This window comes from Pongo pygmaeus, chromosome 11, assembly GCF_028885625.2.
Source record: "Pongo pygmaeus isolate AG05252 chromosome 11, NHGRI_mPonPyg2-v2.0_pri, whole genome shotgun sequence".
NCBI classification, from domain to species: domain Eukaryota; kingdom Metazoa; phylum Chordata; class Mammalia; order Primates; family Hominidae; genus Pongo; species Pongo pygmaeus.
Window position 1 is genome coordinate 128,619,942 of NC_072384.2, and position 22,467 is coordinate 128,642,408.

Below are 22,467 nucleotides of genomic sequence, written 5' to 3' on the forward strand. Positions count from 1 at the left end.
TTAAAAATCACAAGCTCTTGGTAAATCATAAACAATATAGGCATATGTCTCTGAAAAGATTTCTTCAACTTAGGTTTTCCAAGGCCAGTAGCTTAATTTTTTATTTTGTTTTCCTGTTTTGTTTAACTACAAACCAAAGCTAAAGAAATGATACAATGGTCTCATATTCAAGAATCTTATAAATTTTCTACAGAAAATATAAGTTGTAAAAGGAATGGAGAATTCTTTAAGCAGCCTCAGAGAAATTATTACCTTGTGTCAAATTCAAAATGGATTGTCAACTACGTCATAATTTTCTGGAAAAAGCTGTTTAAATAACAATACTTCAGTATTGCTTTGCATTTACACTGCCAGAATTATACCAGGTATCTAAAGGGCAGCCCTTGTGGGACACAGTGTCCTTGGCGAGAGCTTTAGAAAAAGACAAAGAACAAAAACAGAAAGCAAAACTTGAAAGGAAAGACTCTATGGAGAAGAAAAATTAGAGGAGAGAAAAATGATGCCAAAATATTTAAAGTCAAATGCCAATACTAATATTTATTTAAATTCAACTGTTTTCAAATGAATAAGTTGCATCATTTATTATTAATATTATTGCATCATGTATTATTATTATTATTATTTGCTTAAAAATTGCCATGAATGAATTTTAAAAGGTAGGAAACCATAGGAGATTAATTTTAATGGGAGGAATGACATCTTACTTCTTTGGTTATATAGATGAGTCTAATTTGTTTTGGAGATTTTAAGAAGAAATTTACTTTCAACTCTATCATAAATGCATATTAACTTAGGAGGTTAATAAATTAAAAAATATATTTTTTATTATACTTTAAGTTTTAGGGTACATGCGCACAACATGCAGGTTTGTTACATATGTATACAGGTGCCATGTTGGTGTGCTGCACCCATTAACTCGTTGTTGTTTTTTTTTTTTTTTTGGTCTTGAAAATTTAGTTCTTTCACCAATCAAATTCTTTATGTCTAAAATTTAGACTAAACACTGATTAAGATGCAAACTCCAGTCACATGCACCCTATGTAGTCTAAGAGATGATTCACTCACCTATGGATTTGACAAGCGCTCACAGCTGTGTCTCCACCTCTCACCACATCTGGGATGTTTTTGTCATTCGAATGCTCTTCTGCTTCCTCTAGGAGGCTGCTTTTGGAAAGGAAGGGTTCAGGTTCCCCAGCGCAGGCTTCTCTCTGATCTGTTTCAATCTGAATCAAAGGTACTTCCCTCGAGCAAAGTGATCGTCTTTTGTGGTTTATTGGTACAGGGTCCTGGCACGAGGAAGTTTCTTTTTTAGAATCTGAAGGGCTGTGGTTTGTAAGAGAAGCAGTTTTGCTCAAAGATGACACTGCGGGCTGTTTACATTCGGTAACAGAATCTTTCCTCGGGTAATCGAGAGACTCCTGAACAAGCAGAGTTGGCCCACTGCACATCCTGCTCGCAGCTAATCTATTTGCACACTTCTCTGCTTGCGAGGGAGAGCCACCAGAAACAGGCTCAGTGTCAGCTTCCCCCGCATCATCCACAATGATTTTGTTCTTGCGCATGAGAGCCTCAATGGAGCTAGCCCACGTTTCGTGAATTAACATGTTCGTGATGTGGTCAGTCCCACCTCTCCGATACAAGCAAGAGTCAGATTTGCAGAGACCGGATGAGGACGCGCTACTGACCGGCTGCACGCTTAGGAAATCTTGTGGGCAGTTCTGAGCAAAGCCATCTAAAGAGTTGGCTTTGATGGGCACATTCACTGTCAGCCTGGAACATGGGGATCTGCTGTCTGGCATGGATGACTGTCTGTGGCACACTGGGGATCGCAGAGAAGGAGACAGCAGGCCGGCTGTCCAATCCTGGCTGCTCCGTCTGGAGGAGGCGCTTTCTCTGCTGTCTCTTTCGATGTCCCTCAGCATGTACCTGTAGAACTCCTCAGTGATGCTCTCTGTGCTGGACTGCTTAGAGGGACAGCTAGGCCTCACACTGAGGTGGTCACTTTTCCGGCACGCCTGTTGCATTGCTGAGTTCAGAATGCTGCTGGCATTCTTGCCAGCATAATAATCCAGCAGTAACTCAAATCCTCTCCCTTCGTTTTCCATCTGGTTCACCATGAACCTGGAAAACTCATCAGTGATGCTCTCACAGCTCGACTGCTTGGAGACAGAGCTGGCCCTGCTGACCGGCTGGCTCAGCGTGCTCATTAAGCCCAGGCTGTTGACATAGGCCCTGGCCTCGGAGTCTTCCTCAGGAATGCTTTCGCAGCTGGAGGTCTTCAGCCGGCTCCACCTGTCGCCACTCAGTAACCGATTCCGGGGATAGCCCTGCGCCTGCCACATGCCGTCCACCATAGAGAACTCCGTTAGGTTCATGATCTTGGCTGCCACTTCATTGGCAAAAAGACTGACAGAATCTGGGACATCTTCAAGGTTCATGGACTCATCCACAACTCTGTTCATCAGCTTTTCTTTAAGTTCAGGGTGCTCGTCCGTCTTCCTCTTGATCTCACTGAGCCGGGGTGGCTTGTGTTTCCTCAAGGCGGCCCCGCTCCCCTGGCTCTCTTTCTTCCTCTTCAAGGATCGGCAGGGTATGTTGGGTGTCATCAGAAACTCACTCCCTCTTTTCCATGCACAAAACCAGGGTTGTTTTCCACTGGAGTTGTCAAGGCAAATCGCTGCAATTTCAGTTGCCATGGAGACGACCGTGTCTGCTAATTCTTCCGCAAAGTCTGTAATGCAGTAGATGTCTGGATGCTTTGTTTGAAGCGTGGATTGAGCAGGAAGCAGCAAGTCATCCCCTAACAAGGACAGGTTGACTTGAACTTCATTGATGCGAGATGTGGCACAGTTGTACTTTTCTTGGATGTTTGGGTGGATACTGTCCTCAGCCTCCTGGGAACCACTTCCGGACTGGCCCACCGTCGGGGACCTTTGTCCTTCAGAAGAGGCTCCGCATTCATTCTCACTGTGATGAGGGCTTTTTGTATCCTCTCCTGCTGTTCCTTTCAGATATATTTCCTTGGAGGATGTTGTAGCAGTCGAAGAATCGGGCACTCTGTGACTACATGATAATTCTGACTGCAGCGTGGGGTTCTTGAAGAGGCCTGGCCTCACTCCACCCTTGTGTTGTTTTGAATACATGCCATCCACAAAATTGTTGATGACAAGACTCGTGTTGTGTGAATTGCTAAGTGGAGAGCTGCTGGAGGATTCAGTGGCTTTTGTCCAAGCTTGACTAGCACCCGGATCAGATGGCTGGCAGCTTGGTTCTGTCTCCCTCCTTCTGATGGTCTCCTTAGAAAGGACAGCAGGACATTCACCAAGCCGTACAATATGACTCATCTTCTTGAACGTGAAGCATATCACATCTAAAAGCAGTTGATTTGTACTTTCCATTAAGGTGTCCAGAATTTCAGATGAATGCCTGTTGTCATTGGGGTCGATTATCATATTTTTGTGGTGAACTTCGTCAATTGAATGCCTCAGGATAACATTGGACAGGGTATGTGCCAGTTCATTCCTGAGGACATTTTCTGAGCACAGGGTCTGAGACTTTGAAGCAGTTTCCATGATTCTCCTGTTCATGGAGTCCAGAAAGTCTCCAATGCTGCTGTAGGTATTAGGCCTTGTTAAAACCAGAGCAGCCTCCTTGAGCAATCCCTCGGCAATGGCTTCCTTGCCAAGCTCCATGCTTGCTAAACTACAAAGTGGGGGCATGGCTTCAGGAGCCTCAGCTGCAGGCGAGAGGCCACCACTTGGAGCCACTGAGCACATCACCTCTTCTCTTTCACCCAGACCACAGACAGCCACGGCACTGGCCACCTGAGTCATGCCACACAAAGCAGATGGAAAGGAGTACTCATTGATGGAAGGTTCCTTGAGTCCTTGGGGTGCTTGAGTTTGCAGTGCACCACTGCCCCCTAGGGGAAAGTTTGAGTCCACTTGCTCCATTTTGAGTCTTTCTGTGGCCTGCGGACTGGAAATGGTTCCAATCACAGTGGCTGCACAAGCTAACGCCACTTCTATAGCACTCTGGGGTTGTCTGCTGGAGTTCTCTCCAGAGAGGATGCTTGAGGTTTCAACAGAGACTTCCATCTCAGGCCATGAGGAGATGCCTGGCTGTGGGGCGGCATCACTGCCATCTGGACTCTGAACAACGACAATTTTGGGGAGCTCATTCCATGACCGAGAAACCACTGTATCTTTTGTGGAATAGCAACTGGGAAGCAGAGAACTTCCTACAGAAACACTGACAGCAGATTCCTGGGGTAATGTGGGCTGAGATTGAGATAATCTAATAAATGCATCCTGCAGCACGGATTCTGCTAAATTTGTAGCATACTTGCCAGTGGTGACTTCTCCATCTTGTATAGGAGGGAGAGCATTTCTTGTGTCTTCATGGTCTCCTGGGTTTAGGTTGCTTCTCTGCTCAGCCACAGCACATGCAGAAGGTACATCTTTATCCATCATGGAGAAATAAGCATCTTTTGGAATATACAGTGCCTGTGATTTTTCCATTTGACCTTTAAAAGCTTCTGAATAATAATAATGTGTGGCTTGTCTTTCATTCCCCACAGCTTCACTTTTCCACTGTGATGGCTTGGCTGAGGGATCTAGACTCTGCAAGGCTGTGTTCTTTGTTAGGTTTTCTGGAGATTGTTCTGTTTTAATCAATGGTGTGGGATATTTGTTGATGTATTTGTCTTCCAAACCATAAAGCCACTTTTCCTTGTTGCAATTCCATTCCGCCTGGGTGGCTCCCTTTAGCTGTTTACTTTCCAAAACATTGGCTGAGACATTTATATTTTCATAACCTAGTGAGGAGAAAATGAGGGGCACTATTACTTTTTGGATAGCAGGTTACCATAAGTCTTAAGTAATAATTACTTTCTAAAAATAAAGCATCAATAAAGACACATGCACACGTATGTTTATTGCGGCACTATTCACAATAGCAGAGACTTGGAACCGACCCAAATGTCCATCAATGATAGATTGGATTAAGAAAATGTGGCATATATACACCATGGAATACTATGCAGTCATAAAAAAGGATGAGTTCATGTCATTTGTAGGGACATGGATGAAGCTGGAAACCATTATTCTGAGCAAACTATCACAAGGACAGAAAACCAAACACCACATGTTCTCACTCATAGGTGGGAATTGAACAATGAGAACACTTGGATGCAGGGTGGGGAACATCACACACCGGGGCCTGTTGTTGGTGGGGGGAGTGGAGAGGGATAGCATTAGGAGATATACCTAATGTAAATGACAAGTTAATGGGTACAGCACACCAACATGGCACATGTATACATATGTAACAAACCTGCACGTTGTGCACATGTAGCCTAGAACTTAAGGTATAATAAAAAAAAAATAAATAAATAAAAATAAAGCATCAACTTTTTTTCCCCCTTCAAGAATAACAGTTTGAATGGTTTTCCTCAAGAAAAATGAATCTGAAAAGGCTTTCAAATTTCATGATAGAATGCCACCCAACAAAATGGCTTTCCATATGGGACACAAATGCAAGTAGGAGGTGTTTGAGGGCTGAGGGCTGCCACCATTTTTCAGGGGAAAGCAACCCAGACAGTTGCATCTTAGAGCTTCCCACTGGGTACAGGAGGAGAAGGGAGGATGTTTACAGCAACCTCAGTAGTGGGACTTGTTGCAAAGATTTGTTCTAAAGTTTGCATGAGACTTGTCCCAGGGACAGTGGCAACAACATCTGGGGTACCCCTTCCTCTGTGGCTAAAAGTGGGGAGGAGGAACGCATTGTTCTTTGAGCTCTGTGAATGGGTCAACAGGAAGAGCTGAAGAAATGGGTACTAAGAACTTTCCTGGATTATCTCTTTCTGTCTTCACAAAAGTCATTAGCTATAGGCACGATCATACTCCCAAATTAGACAAAGAAACTAGGCTAGGAAAGATTAGATAACTGGCGCCAGATCTCGCAGCCTCAATGTGGCAGTGCTGGGATTCAAATCCAGGCTGGTCCAACTTGGCTTCAACTAATATATGGCTTTTATGGAAATCTTAGGGAAGTTGACTTTCCTCCCAGTGATAGCCTCCATCTCTTGGCAGGCAGGAGGATTTTCCTTTAAAGTACACAAACTCCCTTCAGTATCCCTAAGGCATCTTTTGGGAGTCTGGATCCATCCAACCATTAAGGCTGCTAAGTGAGTTTGTCAGTATCTTCACCAGTGTTCTCGTATCCTCCTTCCTTCCTTCCTTAAAATTCAGCAAGTAAAGATTGTGATGTGTCAGCCAAACTGATGTGGCCTGGAACTTTTCTAAAATCTCACCCAGACATTTTTATATGGGGACTAATTTCAGGAGGCACTAATTGGAAAGTTCTCACCGTTCCTAGATTCGTCCACCTCGCTTTCCTCCTCCAAGTGCTCAGAAGCGGTGAGAAAGTCTTCCTCGATTGAGGATAAGGAACAGTTCGTGTCATCCTCCAGTTTCAAGATGTTTGTTTCCAGGTGGAGCTGTCGCTCCTGCACCAGTTCCAGACCAATCAGAAATTTGTTGATTTCAAAGATGATGCAATTGGTACTGTTTGGTCTGTTCCCTCTTGCACATTGGACCAAGCAGATATCTGGCAGCCAAGGGCACTAAAAGTGGAGAGAAAAGAAGGCATTTATTCAAAAGGGAAGATAAAAGACTATTGCCTCTGACCTTTCCTTTTCCACCAAGCTCTCCTGTTAAGAGGAGTGGGGACCTTTAAAATATTTGAAATGGCTTCTGGGATTATATTAATAAACTGCTTGAAAAAAATTCAAGTGATGTTTGGAACACAAGGTACCTAGGAGAAAGCCTGACTTAGGGGAAAATAGATCGGCTGTATCACACATTTTAGTTTCCCTTGGTCAAAGCAAAAATTCAACTGGGCAAAGTTAAACAGGCAAAGAAGATTTTTATTCGAGGCTATTAAAATAGGGAAGAGAGGCCAGAATTAAGTTGGACCACAACTCCACTGAAACAAAAGGCAATAGGGTTTTTAAGGGCTAGAGTGACGGGGGAGATCGTAGGTCATCTGTGTTTGATAATTGGCTTTACCCAAAGAAACAGTAAACTTTCTTGTATCTTTATGACAGGAGGTAGTTTTACAACCTGGAGCAAGATGCCCAGTGAAGTTAGGTTCTTATGCTCCCATAAAGACTGGGGACTTTAAGGGAACTATCTTCCTTGATGATTACATTTCAAAGAGACAGCTCCCAGGTCCTTGAGAAAGACATTTCTGGGTATAAAGCTGGCAAGAGGCTTTTACAAAAGGATTTACATCTCAAAAAGGCAGAGGAGGAATTTACAATTATAAATTTTCTAGATTAAATGCTCTAAGAAAAGGGAAGTCAGGGTCTAAAGTCAGGAAGGAGCCTGTCTAAATTTTGGTCAAGCTGAAGGGAATGTCAATGCTGTCTTGGTTACCTTTCTTGATTAAATTGAGTCCCAGTTTCTCAGATCAGTATCTTTCTCTGCCTTGAAGATACTCAGTAAAACCTCTACTAGTACTTCAGATGTACAGTAAGTGTTCTATCAACTACAGTTAGATTCTATAATTTGTATTGCTTATCTGAAGAAGCAGTCAACATGAAATTAAATGAAATCCATAGGAAGTGAACTAATTATCTCTAAAAGACCAGTGTATGGGAAAAACAGTGATAAAGAGGCCCAAATTATAGAATCATGTACTAGTCAGACCTGTTAATTCTGTTCAGTTCTAGGGTTACAAACCATATCCTCATTCTCCACTACACATTGTCACTATTCATATTATTTATTGCTCATTGGAATCATAATAAAAGGTTGCAATAATTCTAGGAGAGATGATTATAAAATGAAAAATTCAATCCTTCTCCAAGGGGTTTAGGAATCCCCTGGGGGCTCAAAAATAGAATTCCCCTAAATGCATATGTGATTAGGTCTATTTTTCAAAGAAGGTGGTCCATTGCCTTGCTTTTCTAAGTGTGGGTATGGACCTGCAGCCATGGCATCACCAGGGAGCTTGTTGGAAATATTTACTCTCAGGCCTCAACCCAGATCTACTCAATCAGAATCTGCATTTCCAAGGAATCTGTTGGAGATGCGTACATGCATTAGCATTTGAGACCCACTGGTCTATAGCTTTTATTGAATTCACAAAGTATCTGTGATCCCCCGAATGGAGAGGAACTGCTGTTGTAAAGTAAGCAGAAGTTGGCTTAATTTTCTTTCCACTGAGTTTAGACACACTACACTAAACTGAAACTTACCCGGTATTTTCCGAGTGCCTATTGTATGCAAATTACGCAAGGAGGTGCAAACATGAATCAGACAATTGCCCTGAGGAGAAGGGTACACTATACTATCAGTGAGTCAACCTCATCAGAGTCCAAGTGATTCACATGGAGTTGATTCACCTCCAGCTCCAGGGGTGATCATGTGACTCAACCCTGGCCAATCTGAACAATGCATTCCTTGGGTCATAGTGATTGGTTCAGAAATGGGCATGTGACATATGAGAGCCAATAGGATGCAATGAGACTTTTGCTGAAAACCACCTGGAAATGACGTCCCATTCACTCTTTCCCGACTTGAACCCAAAGAGATATTGCTTCCTTGTGGGAGGAGCTTGTCTGATAATGGGGCCAACGGAGAGAAAACAGGAAAGAGGCCACAAGAGAAAAATCCATGTCTTGATGACATTGTTTAAGTCTCTAATCTACTCCTGGATTTTTCTGGTTACATGAAACAATATGTTCTCTTTTTGCTTAAGCTAATTTTCTGCCATGTTAAATTAAGCATCCTAACTGGGATTAATCAGGGTCTAGTAAGTTAAACTCAAGGTCAAGTCCAATTAATGTCAATACCAATTTTCATAGAGATAGTGAAAGAAAGCTGGAATTTCTCAGTAATACCTGTACTTGCCAAAAACTAGGAAAAGTGTTCTATAATGCAGAGGCAGTTTTTAAAAAAAAAAAAAATCTGTGAATTCTAGAAAGAAAACGGGAATAAAGTCTTCACTCTCAAAGACATAATATACAATTATTTGACAAGCCACAAATTACCTAGGATTCATGTAAAACTTATAGGACACAAGACTTGTTAGTAGCTACAAAGTCAGGGAGATGTGATTACCTGGAAATAAAGCCTCCTCGTTTATTAATTGATTTATCACACTGTATTATGTTTCTCGAAATTTGGAGACTTTTGGGCTTTTTGAGATTTTGAAGAGTTGAAGGATAAAAGAAGACTTTAAAAATTGACAGTGAAATTAAAACCCAAGGAAGAACAATTTGTGGAAAACAAATGCTCATCATTTTAATCTGGAGCTGTTACATATCACTGTAATATACTTTATAGGTATTTTTCTTGTAAATTAATTAAACAATTTTACTTACGTATCTTTAAATAAATAATGTTATAGTGATTTATATAATAGGAGTGAACATAAGTGCACGGAATGATAATAGTAGTATTTTAGTTACTGTTTATTTTTAATAACGTTTGTTTTGGAGGAGGGATATTTTATTCATTGGGCCCAAGACACTCTCTTTCCATCCTTGAAGCTGCCATCCTGGATTTACTAGCTTGGCTAGTTTGGTACCTCCTAAGGAATACATAACATCTGAAAGATGATATTGTGGGATTCTGAAATCGAATTTTCGTACTGCTCCTAAAAGAGAAGACGATTCTGTTTTTGTTTATCCAGTAGATTTGTAGAAAACCAAGCTAAGTAACCAATGCCTACTCTATCTGCTCTAGTTCAAATACAACTTAGGAATTTGAGAAGATAATAGAAATTAGGAGTTGATGTAAGAAAAGCTCTGTCAAACTTTAAGTGGCAATATTTAAGAGAAATACAAATGCAGACTTTTCTCAAATGTAAAGACACTTTGATTCTGTTTGGGGTTTACACTGATCTGTGCTGAGCTAACTATAGATGTAAGTGAATGGTTTATCAAGAACTTATGTCTTACCTGTGAAACTTCAAAATCTGCCTGGAGATTTCCAGAGGCTAACCCACTTAGGACGACAATTTCATTTTCTTTTGGTTGTTGGACATTCATGGAACTGATAAGTTTTGGAAGATCTGGTGAAACGTTGACCAGTTTCTGTAAAGCAAGAATCTTTATTAGTTTAGCCAATTTCTTTTCACCGACTACTACTCACAAACTACTTTACTTTCAGAAATAATACTCATAACTGCTCATATATATAGATTGCTTAATCTACTAAGATTCTTACTAGAAGAAATTTTATAAAATGGAAGCATGCAAGTTTAGATTGAAAGAGAAAATATAAGCTTTAAAAACTCTTTAGTTCTACATTTTACAAAAGTAAACATTTTACAAAGTAAACATAAAGTAAACATTATGATAGTAATTACTATCATACCTCAGGTATAAATAGTAACTTGGAAAAATTTTCCCTTTTAAGACCTTGCATAAAACATTTTTTGTTTTAACTAATAATCTTCCGATACGGCTTGGCTCTGTGTCCCCATCCAAATCTCATCTTGTAGCTGCTATAATTCCCATGTGTTGTGGGAGGGACCTGGTGGGAGATGATTGAATCATGGGGGCGAGTCTCTCCCACACTGTTCTTGTGATAGTGAATGGGTCTCATGAGATCTGATGGTTTTAAAAAGTGGGAATTTTTCCGCACAGGCTCTCTCTTTGCCTGCTGCCATCCACATGAGATGTGACTTGCTCCTCCTTGCCTTCCATCATGATTGTGAGGTCTCCCCAGCCAGGTGGAACTGTAAATCCAATAAACCTCTTTCTTATGTAAATTTCCCAGTATCGGGTATGTGTTTATCAGCATCGTGAAAATGGACTAATACCTCTTCTTTTCTAATTTTGAATAATAATAATTATAATAAAATGATGACTAGCATTGATTTTACTCTATGTACTAAGCGCTATGCTAGAGCCTGTATATATGTTAAATCTGACTACATTTAATCTTCACAATAACCCTACAGGATTAGGTACCATTATTCCTTTCATGTTATACACAAGCAACCTCAGGACCAGGACCAGTAACTTGCACAGTTCATGTAGCTAAATCAGTGCCAAGGTGTCTGTATGCTCTTAGCCATAGCAGACGATTATTTCAAATCACTCACGTAAACTCTTCAAACATACTACTCTTAGATGCCAATTTGCTTTGGCCCTCCCTGCTCTCTCTTTGACGGACTCTGCACCATAATTCTATCAAATACAATTGTATGTGTAATTTCTTTTGAAAATCCCATAGTACTACACAGATGATAATATTTGGGGCTCGGTGAAAATTTGTAATATATTAGCTGTGTGGGAAACTGGGTTTGAGAAGCTTGAAGTGCAGCGTTGTCAATATGGGAATAACTGTCAATAACCGAGTAATTGCAGTTCTACTGTTCTGTGAAAATCAAGTGGCAAATCGTGTGCTGTTATACATTAAACAGTATTACACCAAATGGTAAATTCAAACCATTGTCAGGTTTTGGCATGGAATGGCAACCTTATTACAGCACTTAATTCTTCCCATTGTATCAGCAGGCTCTAGTTCCAGAGGACTGAATAGATCTTCAAGTCCTTGCATACTTTCAAGCATTTACATCAGGGCCCTCACTGCCTTGGATGTGCTTGGGGAATTTTAGCTGCAACAGGATGCAAAAAGTTCAAGCCAAGGGTACAGGTAAAACATTTGATGAAAGCAGCAGGAAAAAGCAAATCTGAGAGACAGAGGGGAGGGTTGGCTGGTATCAGCAGGTTTTGGAAAATTCTTAGAAAAGTCATCTACAAATAGTCATTTTAAGGCACTGATGGGCAAGAGGATGTGTGCCTGTTTGGACAGTTCTGCCTGCATGAGAGAGCAAGTTTCACAAATGTAAAAAGAGCAAATGATAGAGGGTAAGTGCTAGGGAAGGGGTCGGGGAAATGGCCTGTAATGAAACTATCTAACTGAAGAGTCTGCTACAAAATGAGCATTATTTACAGATGAAATCAAGTTGAATAGTCCTTGTAATGACCTCCCGGACAGCTTGAGTTTCAAATGTTACCTGTTGCAGGTGCTCTGTGCTGCATTCATCCTTGTTCACATCAAGATTCACAAAGCAGACCTGGGAAAGAGGGCAAAAATAGTACATTAAAGTCAAAAACCTGACTGTCTTTTTAGAAGGAAGAAAGCAGGAATCAGTTGGGGCAAATGCTTTGGGAGTCTTCCACATCTTAGACAGTTTGGCATAGAAATAGTCATTTCAGGGCTGGCGCAGTGGCTTATGCTTGTAATCCCAGCACTTTAGGAGGCCAAGGCGGGCAGATCACGAGGTCAGGAGATCGAGACCATCCTGGCCAACATGGTGAAACACTGTCTCTACTAAAAATACAAAAATTAGCTGGGTGTGTTGGCACGCGCCTGTAGTCACAGCTACTCAGGAGGCTGAGGCAGGAGAATTGCTTGAACCCGGGAGGTGGAGGTTGCAGTGAGCCGAGGTCGTGCCCACTCCAGCCTGGCGACAGAGTGAGACTGCATCTCAAAAGAAAAAAAGAAATAGTAATTTCACTTTTAAGCCTCTAAATAGCTCTTCAACACCCTGCTCAGCTTCCCACTGGTTACAACAAATGCCCACTTCCTTTCATGGCCCAACATACAAAAAAGTCTGCTTGTATTAGAGCCAACAGAACAGTTACAACAAAATCTTCAAGTTTATAAGGTGTTATCAGATCTCATGAAATATGAAAATAACTTTTTATGCTCTAAGTCTCTGTTTGTAATTGCAATAAATACTTTTCTCTATTTTCTCCTTTCCTCTTCTCATTTTTGCTCCTTTTCTCTACCCACTTTTAATGTAGTGCATAATAAGCCAGGACTCCTCTTTGCCACATTGTTTTAGTTCATTTTACTTTATGTAACCTTGTTATACAATTTGCCTCTTTGTTAGCTATGTTGGATAAACGTCTGAATGGGTTAGTCTAAAAACAATAGCCATAATATTAAACAATAAATCTGAACAACAATGAAACATTGTTATAAAGTCATATGTTGCATAATGAACAACATTTTGGTCAAGAACTGATCACATATACAACAGTGGTCCTTTAAGATTATAATACCGTATTTTTACTGTTTTTGCCTTTTCTATGTTTACATATGTTTAGATATACAAATACTTAATGATTGTGTTTCAGTTGCCTGCGGTATTTAGGATAGAAACATGCTGTACAGGTTTATAGCCTAGGAGTAATAGGTTATACCATATAACCTAGAGGTACAGTAGGCTATGTCATCTAGACTTGTCTAAGTACAGTCTATGATGTTCAAACAGTGACAAAATCACCTAATCATGCATTTCTCATAACATGTCCCCAACAGTAAATGACTCATGCCTGTAATTTAAATCCCAAATTATCACATAGTTAGAAAACTACTATGAGCATTCAGATGGGGTTGGAGAAAAGAAAGTTAAAGTTTTCAAAGAGGTTAGCTATGTTTTTGAAAGATAAAAAGACTTTTGTTGGGTAGGGAATGGGTGGGGACCATCACTAGTGGGTTGGACAGACAGCATGATTAATACTTTGAGGTGAGAAAGTGTAATGCTGTCAAGCCACAGGGAATAAGAGAATCTGACTGCAGGCAGGCCTAGAGGAAGGGAAGTATTGGTAATTAGGTCTAGTTAGGTTTGTGCTAAATGAGAAAATGCAAATGAGGTTCTCTAATACTTTGCTAGCAATCATCCAAAGGTTTTTATTTCTAACTAGGTGATTTGATGATACAAAACTGAGAACATTAATTACCTGGAATTTAGTTAGACATTTGAACTTTCAGATGCCTGCAAATATATGGGGCTTTCTGATCTTAGTTACTTTTTGAGATCATGGTTTCTTAGTCCATCTTTTTTCTTTTTGAGGTTAAAAAAAATAATGGAAAGGTTTTGAGAAAGATCTTAAAAACTGAAATAGAAGTGTAAAGATCACTACTGCTTTAGTCCCAAAGAATAAGAGATTTCTTCAAGTTTCATGGGCTCACAAGATCCTTGAAGTACAACCCTAGGATGCACCATCTGCCTGTTAAGAATAACTTGATGGGCAATAGGGGGAAGAAAGGGCATGAAAGGATCCACACTCCCATTCAGAAATTCTTTTTGCTCTGGGTTAATAAGATGGAAAAATAGGAAGAAATTGGCATGAGTCCCTTTGCAGACAGTGCAAATGGAAGCATAAATAGAAGATGCAGCTCAGAAGCAGTTCATGATCTAGGGAAGTTTGAGAATATTCATATAATAATTGAAACTTTGCCCTTGGAAAACTAGTTCAATATCCATCAGTACTCAGGGACTTTTAATAACATGTAGCTGGCACTGGAGGTATTGAATTGATGAGAAGATTTTACATTCACCTTAAAGAAAGGCCCATTACCTTGCCCCTGGGCATGACAAAGCTTTTATTATCGTGCATCACAGTGGGAGAGGGAAAAGCAGAGATTAGAGAGCAAAGAAAGGCCTCTATAGTAGCAATTTGTCTGCCCTCCAATATTTTCTTTAGTTCTCTGAGGGTGAACTCTCTTTTCACCCATTTTAGGCTACTATATGAAACTCTGCCTACACCTGGAGGACACTCTCCACATTTGCTAGCTGAACCAAGATAAAAACAAAGCAAGACACAAACCAACTTCTTGCTTATACTTCTCATGCACATCTTGCAATATCTTGGTAGTAGGGGATGATCCAGGCTTCTTAAGGCCTGATGTGCATGCAATGTGGAGAGGCCTTCTTTAAGAAATGGAATAACGGCTGGGTATGGTGGCTCACGCCTGTAATCCCAGCACTTTGGGAGGCCAAGGCAGGTGGATCAAGAGGTCAAGAGATTGAGACTCTCCTGGCCAATGTGGTGAAACACCCTCTCTACTAAAAATACAAAAATTAGCTGGGCGTGGTGGCGCAGGCCTGTAATCTCAGCTACTCAGGAGGCTGAGGCAGGAGAATTGCTTGAAGCCAGGAGGCGGAGGTTGCAGTGAGCCAAGATCACACCGCTGCACTCCAGCCTGGCAACAGAGCAAGACACTATCTCAAAAAAAAAAAAAAAAAAAAGACTAACAAAATTAAAATATTCTAAATTAGGTGTGAGAGTGAATATTTACTTATTTAGAAGGAAAAAAGGAATCACAAGAAAGCTAGAACTTAAAAGGGCTGGCAAATACTAAAAACACAAAAACTGCCAGGAATATGATATCTAATCGACTGCCCAATGCACCTCCATAATATATATATATATTTTTTACATTTTTGACTAACTACTCTTTGGTCACCTCTTCATGTGAAAGTAATATTGAAATATTGTCTTCTCTAGAGAAACTAGAAAAATAAGCTAGTTTTCCTCTGATATGGGTGACTGATTTTTTAACTTCCAAATTTTTATTGAAAATATGTTTTTCAGCTTATTGTCAAATTCAGTGGGAAACTACTGTACAGTTTCTTTCATATATGAGTTGTTATACTCACTCTTTGTAGTACCTTTACAGTTTTGTACTCTAAAGACATAATTTGGATTGATTCTCTTTGGTGTGATTTCCATGAAAAAAATGCATCATGCATTTCTGATTTTCAATGCTGTACTATCAAATGAATGCCCACAAGGAGGAAATTTCTGGTTGACTAGGCATCAAAGAGGACCCAATCTTGCACTTAAGTTTTACATGTCTGATGATTGGAAGAATTTTACACAGAATAGCTTCTGACATGTAAACCTTGTTTCCTCTCGCTGCCTACATATTTTTGGTATTGGAAACTGTAGGATATGCTCACACCATCCCTGACCTGGCACATTCATGTTGCAATGTCTGCTTGAGTTACCACTCTTGATGGGAGAAGCATTCCTGGAAGTCATTCCTATATGTGGATGGCTAGCAATCACTTAACTATATACAAAAGTGACCTGAAGCTACATAAATGTATCTCATGTCAACAGAATCCCCTTCAATTTCCCTTAAGCCAGAGCCCAATAACACCTGTGGTCACTCCAATGACTCTCAGTATGCAGGGAGATAAGAGGTAGTAGGAGTCAAAATGGAAAGAGATAAACGTAGTTAAAATATCTTACTTTGAATATTTTACAAAAACACGTAGCCATGTAAATACATTGATAGGCCCTGTCCCAAGGGCCTTGAAACTGGGGCCTATGCACATTAACAGCCCTGAAAACTAAATTTTGGTAGTTTTACAGTAAATCCACTTCTTGATGAAATGGACAATGTAACTGGATTGCTCTTAGCAAGTTTTCAATTTCTACAAGTTTGGGCTATTAATTGAGATTTAAGCAACCACTAATGCTGAAGTCCAAGTAGAGAATACAGGACCAGCCTCTGTCTAGTAGAGATGGGGAGTGGTGAGCCTGGATTAGGAGGCTTTGATGAGGAGATCGAATGTCTTCAAAGTGCCTGGTGTCAATGCTGGGTGCTGAGAAGACAAACAATACAAGGCATTGTTTTTGCTCTTGGGAGTTATGATCTGTCTGAAGGCAGGACATGTCCTTAAAGTGACAGAAACATCATGGGCCATGTGTGCTGGAGAAGGGAGTTGGGAGAACTGGATCAATCATGAATGGTATCCAGGAGAAGGCTGAATTCGAGGTGAGCTTGGAGGTCAGGAGACATGTTTACAGTGTTATTATAGGAGGAAACTTTTGGTAGTGGGAAGCTGAAATAAAGTTTTTATATTTTTTTGCAGGGGCAGTTAGGGTGAATGTTATGTGTGACTAAAATGATAAAACCTGGAAGATTCTGCGTTACGGTTGCATGAGCTGGAGAGAAACCTGTCGGTGGGGAGGCTAAGTCTGCATGCTGGAGCCACCAGCCAATGGAGAATAAGGCATAATTACTGTGATGTTATTGCATTATCTGTAAAATGCGTGCATGAGCAAATCCAAATATGCCAAATGACCTAGGAAAGGATTTTTTAAAGTATATATTTTTGCATAATTATCCTTTTTTCTTGAACATAAAAGTAGTTGATTTTCCTGCAGCCTTCACAACCTGTTAGTTCATGAGGGCAGGCCCTGTCCATCACTGGATTCCCAGTGCTCAGCATGGTGCCAGGCATCTGGTAGATGCTCAATAAATTCTTGTTGGTGAGTGCAGGTGACATGTGTACAAGAAAGGGACATTTGTAATAATCATTTCCCTTATTTAAAGAATGAATTCCAATGTAGTCAATAAACAGTTTTCTTCCCATAAAGGTATAGGGAATACGTAGAGAAGCTACAGGAGAATTAAATGAGCTAATAACCCAGCTATTGGCTACTATTTGCAGTACTTAGATTGGCTTCTTTTTCTCACAAAGAAGGATTTGCTAAAAAATAGAAAAAGACAAAATGTTGAGAATCATAATTGGTAATAAAGACACATAAAAGGTGCTAACATTTTTCTTGGGATGGCAGCTCCTTTCTCTTCACATAAACTACATTTCTTTTGTGTGTTTGTGCACGTGTCCTTACTGAGACCATCTGCAGACATACTCAGCTGAAGCAGATGGAAACACACATCATTCCAAAAGAACACAAGCATTTCTTCCCTTCTTCCTTAACAGAGCTAATCTTGTGGTTGTACTCTACCTTTTACACTCAAATGCTGCTCTTCTATCATTATTATGGGTTTTAAACAAATCATTGCAGGAATAAATGTCACTGAGAAGATGATGCCATCTTATGATTTTGACTTTTATATAACCTAATAAAATATTCCTCACAACTACTTATATAGAATAAAATTTGAATGTCTATAGGCAATATACTGTTTCTTTTTTTTAGTATTATGGGATATTAGCCAAGTAATCACAGTGATTACTCTTATTTATGACTCTCTTTTCATAAATGAAGTTCTATGTAGGTATTTGTAAAACTAAAATTTTGTTGTGAAATTTTATTAACTAGTGATATAAAATATATTTTTGTGAAAAGCTAATGTGAGGAAGAGGATGACATGAAAATCTAGTATTCAATACAAAACACAGTAATTTTTAAGTGGATTGTAATTCACAGCAACTTTTGCGAGGCAACTGTATTTCCTAAATAGTTTTATTTTGACACAAATAAAGTCAGACAAAATCAGTGCTTTTATATAAGATAAAAATGAGTTTGACTTTTTGAATTGAAAACACATAGAAAGAACTGATGATGACAATTGTTGGGATCAAATCCATATCATAAGTGCAGTTTTATGTTTTCATGTATTAATTTTAGTCAACATTTTAGACTATTCTGATAGTGAAATGTAATCATCAAGAAATGTCATTGTATTCTGCGTCCACTAGGGGCAAATCACTGTGCAAGAGGTCAGATGACAGCAGGGTTTTAGCCTAGGAGGTGAGCCCTTTGATTTCCTCTGCTTGATTTTTTTTCATTTTTCCTAAAGTTAGCTAACATCTACTAAGAAAACCTTTTGAGAAAATATTAGCCAAAAGCATGATGTTGAATTGCCTTAAAATCTAGGCATTTGAATGTTGAATATGACCAAATATATGCTAACAGTTTTTCTTAGAAGAAAACCAATTCCTTCTTTGAGCAGCTTCTAACAGTACAGCCATCTGGCCATGTGGGATATGACAGCATCTCTTAATTTGATGGCATCAAAATGCTGATCCACAAAGCATCTAAAGAAAACATTGCCTCCTTTCTTTTTCTAACAAAAAGGCTTCTGTTAGATTCAGAACCCTGGACCAAAATTACCTTCTAAAGAATATGACATTTTTTTCTGCCTAGTACTGTAGGCAAGTTTTTCATCAATGGTGTTATGCCCCCCATGCTGTGGATATTCTGGAATATATTTGACTGTTTGAGAAAATACTGCATTTATATCCAGTCATTGCTTTGAAGTGATTGCAACAATTACACAAAATGAAATATAAAGTTTTATTTACATTTAAGACTGTCCAGCTTCTCTCCTTTTTTTATTGTCAACATTAAAAATAATTTTGAACTGCAATTCTGGGGGAAGCTCTTCAAGCAGTTTGTGATAAGAGATACAGCAAAAGGAGTACAAATGTCTAAAATACTAGAGATCTTTTAACCAAACATACCTGAAGCCAATTGTATTGATAGCTTAAAAAATAAAATTAAAAAAATAAGTACGCACTCAAGATAATTATCTATTTTGCCATAAAAATTTAGTTACTGTCTTAGACATTTCATTTGAATCGAGGATACACTTATATGTAATGTCTGATGTACATTTACTAGATATGTAACACATTATATTTATTTTAGATTTCCATTTTAAAGATCTATTAGTAGCAAGTGTTTCCTTCCTGAAAGTAGGCCCTGAGTAATTATTTGGACCAGATGAAAACTAAAGAATCAGTAGAAAAATGTGTTTTTACACTTCACCTGCTTGGAAAAATGTGCTCTGGATTATGTAAAGTGGTAATAGAAAATTAGCATATTAAAAATACACAATACCATAAGATGTTTTCCTATATGATTTTTTAGGAATAGCTTTCTTGTGTTTTATCGGCCACTGGCAGTTTCTCTAGTGTGGCTATTCTCTGTTTTCCATCAATCAGCAATTTTTTGTTGAATTCTACTACATGCTAACACTAGACTCTAAGTTTAAGGCAGATATTCTAGGCACTAATTTTTTTCTCGGGGACAATCATTTTTACCTCCAAGGGCTCTTAGGAAACTTAAATCAGGATTCTCCAAGTATTTGTTCGGAAGACAGTTCTGGGCTGGGCACAGTGGCTCACACCTGTAGTCTCAGAACTTTGGGAGGCCGAGGCAGGCGGATCACATGAATTCAGGAGTTCAAGACCAGCCTGGCCAACATGGCGAAACCCCATCTCTACTAAAAATACAAAAATCACCCGGGCGTGGTGGCGCGTGCCTGTAGTCCAGCTACTCAGGAGGCTGAGGCAGGAGAATCGCTTGAACCCAGGAGGCGGAGGAGGTTGCAGTGAGCAAAGATCGTGTCACTGCACTCTAGCCTGGGTGACAGAGTCAGACTCTGTCTCAAAAAAAAAAAAGAAAACAGTTCTACATTTTCGGAAATCTTATGATCACTAGAGGGTATAACCTTGGCTTAGAGTAATTGTATTACTCTACGTAATACAGTGCAGATTTGCTGAATGAATCTAGGTGGTCATGAGGAGCGGAGGACACTGGCCGTGGGAGGGAATGTGCAGATGCCGACTCTGCTCTCAGCTCCTATGCTGTTGTGAGGAAAGGAGATGGGAGCCATGTCCCGTGGCTTGTGAATTGTCAGGTGAGTCTTAGAAACAGAGCAGCTAATCATTTTTACTAGTCGGCAGTCCTAAGGCTGAACCATAACTATGAGGACTACTCTTGTTTTCTGGAAAAGGGAGAAGAAAGTGAAAGTGGAAATTCAAGGGCCCAAGTAGGAGAGAGCAGAAGAAAAAGAAACAAACAAACAACAACAACATAAAAACAAGCAATCGTGCAAACAAACAAACCACCAATGGAGCATCACAGGTACCGGGTTACTCCTGGAAGGAGCTGCATTTAGGTCTGAAGACCAACTGGTTCTGTGAGTAGGAGCACTTAACCTGCCTGCATGGCACATCAGAATCATCTGGACGGAGTTCTTACACTTATATGTTCCTGAGCTCTGAACCACAACTATTTAATCAAAATCTCTTGGGTTGGGGCCTGAGGATATTTACTCAATTATTTATCAATTCTTACTATTATTATATATTTATTTTTTAAAGACAATGGCTTTATTCAGATCTAATTTACATATCATATGACGTATCCATTTAAAGTGTGTGATTCAATAACTTTTAGTATATTCATCATTTCTAAAAGAAGCTATATCCATTAGCAGTCATTCTCCATTTCCCCCAAATACCCTCTTCCCAGCCCCAGGCAACTATTAATCTACTTTATATTTCTATAGATTTGTTTGTTCTGGAAATTTAATATAAATAGAATAATATAATATGTGGTTTTTTGGTGGCTGAGATAGAATATTTATAAAGAACCGCCATTTCTGAGAACATAAAACAATTAAAATTTGGCTCCTTGCCTGTAATTATTTTTTCTGCCACCCAAATTCTATTTACTTGGCGTAAGTATTTATTTCTGTTTAATTATATAAATGTTATCTACTGACCTGAGACATTAAATTGCCTTTTCTAAACCTTTATTACTCATGTATAAGAACCGAATGTTATTTTGTTTTTCAGGGCTATGGAACATTTAATTAAGAAATGACTTCCATCTTATTCCCAGAGGCGTTTATGACTGAATGGATATAAGTGGATGCCAGCATTATGGGTGTTGCCTGTTATCATGTGTTATAATACCAGGGCATGATTGCAAGAAATGTGCAATAGGCATCCAACTACATACATGAAATTACAAAAAGACTGCAACTTAAAACGGAAATATAGACATGTTAAAAATATCAACCATTCCCTGGTCATTATTACTGATTAAATTTCAAATATGAATAATGCTGAGAGAACTTATAGCACTGCAGACAACAGATCATTTATTACTAGAGAAAAAAATATTGGATCAGAATGAGCAAATGCCAGCTTGTATGTGCCGATCAAATATGTGAATCCAAGGCGTAATTTCAATTTCTCAACACAATGTATGAAAGGATATATAGGTTAGCTTTATTTTAAACATTTAAAAGAGTTAGTTGAGGATGTACTTTTTCGTTTTGTTTTGTTTTGTTTTGTTTTGAGATGGAGTCTTGCTTTGTCACCCAGGCTGGAGTGCAGTGGCACGATCTCGGCTTATTGCAACCTCCGCCTTCCAGGTTCAAGCAATTCTCATGCCTCAGCCTCCCGAGTAGCTGGGACTACAGGCATGTGCCACCATGCCTGGCTAATTTTTGTATTTTTAGTAGAGACACGGTTTCACCATGTTGGTCAGGCTAGTCTTGAACTCCTGACCTCAAGTGATCCACCCATCTTGGCCTCCCAAAGTGCTGGGATTATGGGTGTGAGCCACTGCGCTTGGCCGAGGATGTAGTTTTCATTGATGTTAAAAAGCTAATCAAATAATTGACAAAAATCTTCCTCAGGTACAATGAGACAACCTAACTTTGACTATGGTGTAAGAAAAAATGCCATAGACATGATAAATTGAACATAAATATTGCATGCTTTACAATTTTGTAGAATTTTATGTTTTAACTCTTCCACTAAGCTTCCATTAAAGACTTTTTTCACCTTTAAAGTAATAAAACATAATAACATCTAGTGGTTGCTTTCTCCCTTTTCTGAAAGTCACACACATTTGCGCAGAGAAAATACGAAAAAAGAAAAGGTAGAAAGTCATGTTTGTAATCTGAACAGCTCAATTATTTTAGAATAGATAAAAGACAATGAATATACTTAGAATCATGGTGAATAAGTTATAGCGAACTTAATTTTAAAATGCAAATATTTTATCTAAACTAAACAGCTAACGTTCATCTCTCATATGTTTGACAACCAAACTACTAAATAGCTCTAAACTTTACCTCT

The 22,467-nt window shown here is 39.3% G+C and overlaps 1 protein-coding gene across 5 annotated transcripts in view; it reads right to left on the reverse strand.

Annotated features, from left to right (window-relative positions):
* The window catches only part of SPHKAP (SPHK1 interactor, AKAP domain containing), a 195,625-nt gene that overhangs the window by 34,658 nt on the left and 138,500 nt on the right, over positions 1-22,467 (reverse strand). For all 5 annotated transcript variants that reach the window (XM_054478461.2, XM_063648026.1, XM_054478460.2 and 2 more), the window contains 4 exons: positions 12,040-12,099; positions 9,971-10,105; positions 6,370-6,625; positions 1,066-4,816 (listed from right to left, as the gene is read on the reverse strand). In XM_054478461.2, coding sequence (XP_054334436.1) covers positions 1,066-4,816; positions 6,370-6,625; positions 9,971-10,105; positions 12,040-12,099 — 4,202 coding nt within the window. The remainder of the gene's footprint in view (positions 1-1,065; positions 4,817-6,369; positions 6,626-9,970; positions 10,106-12,039; positions 12,100-22,467) is intronic.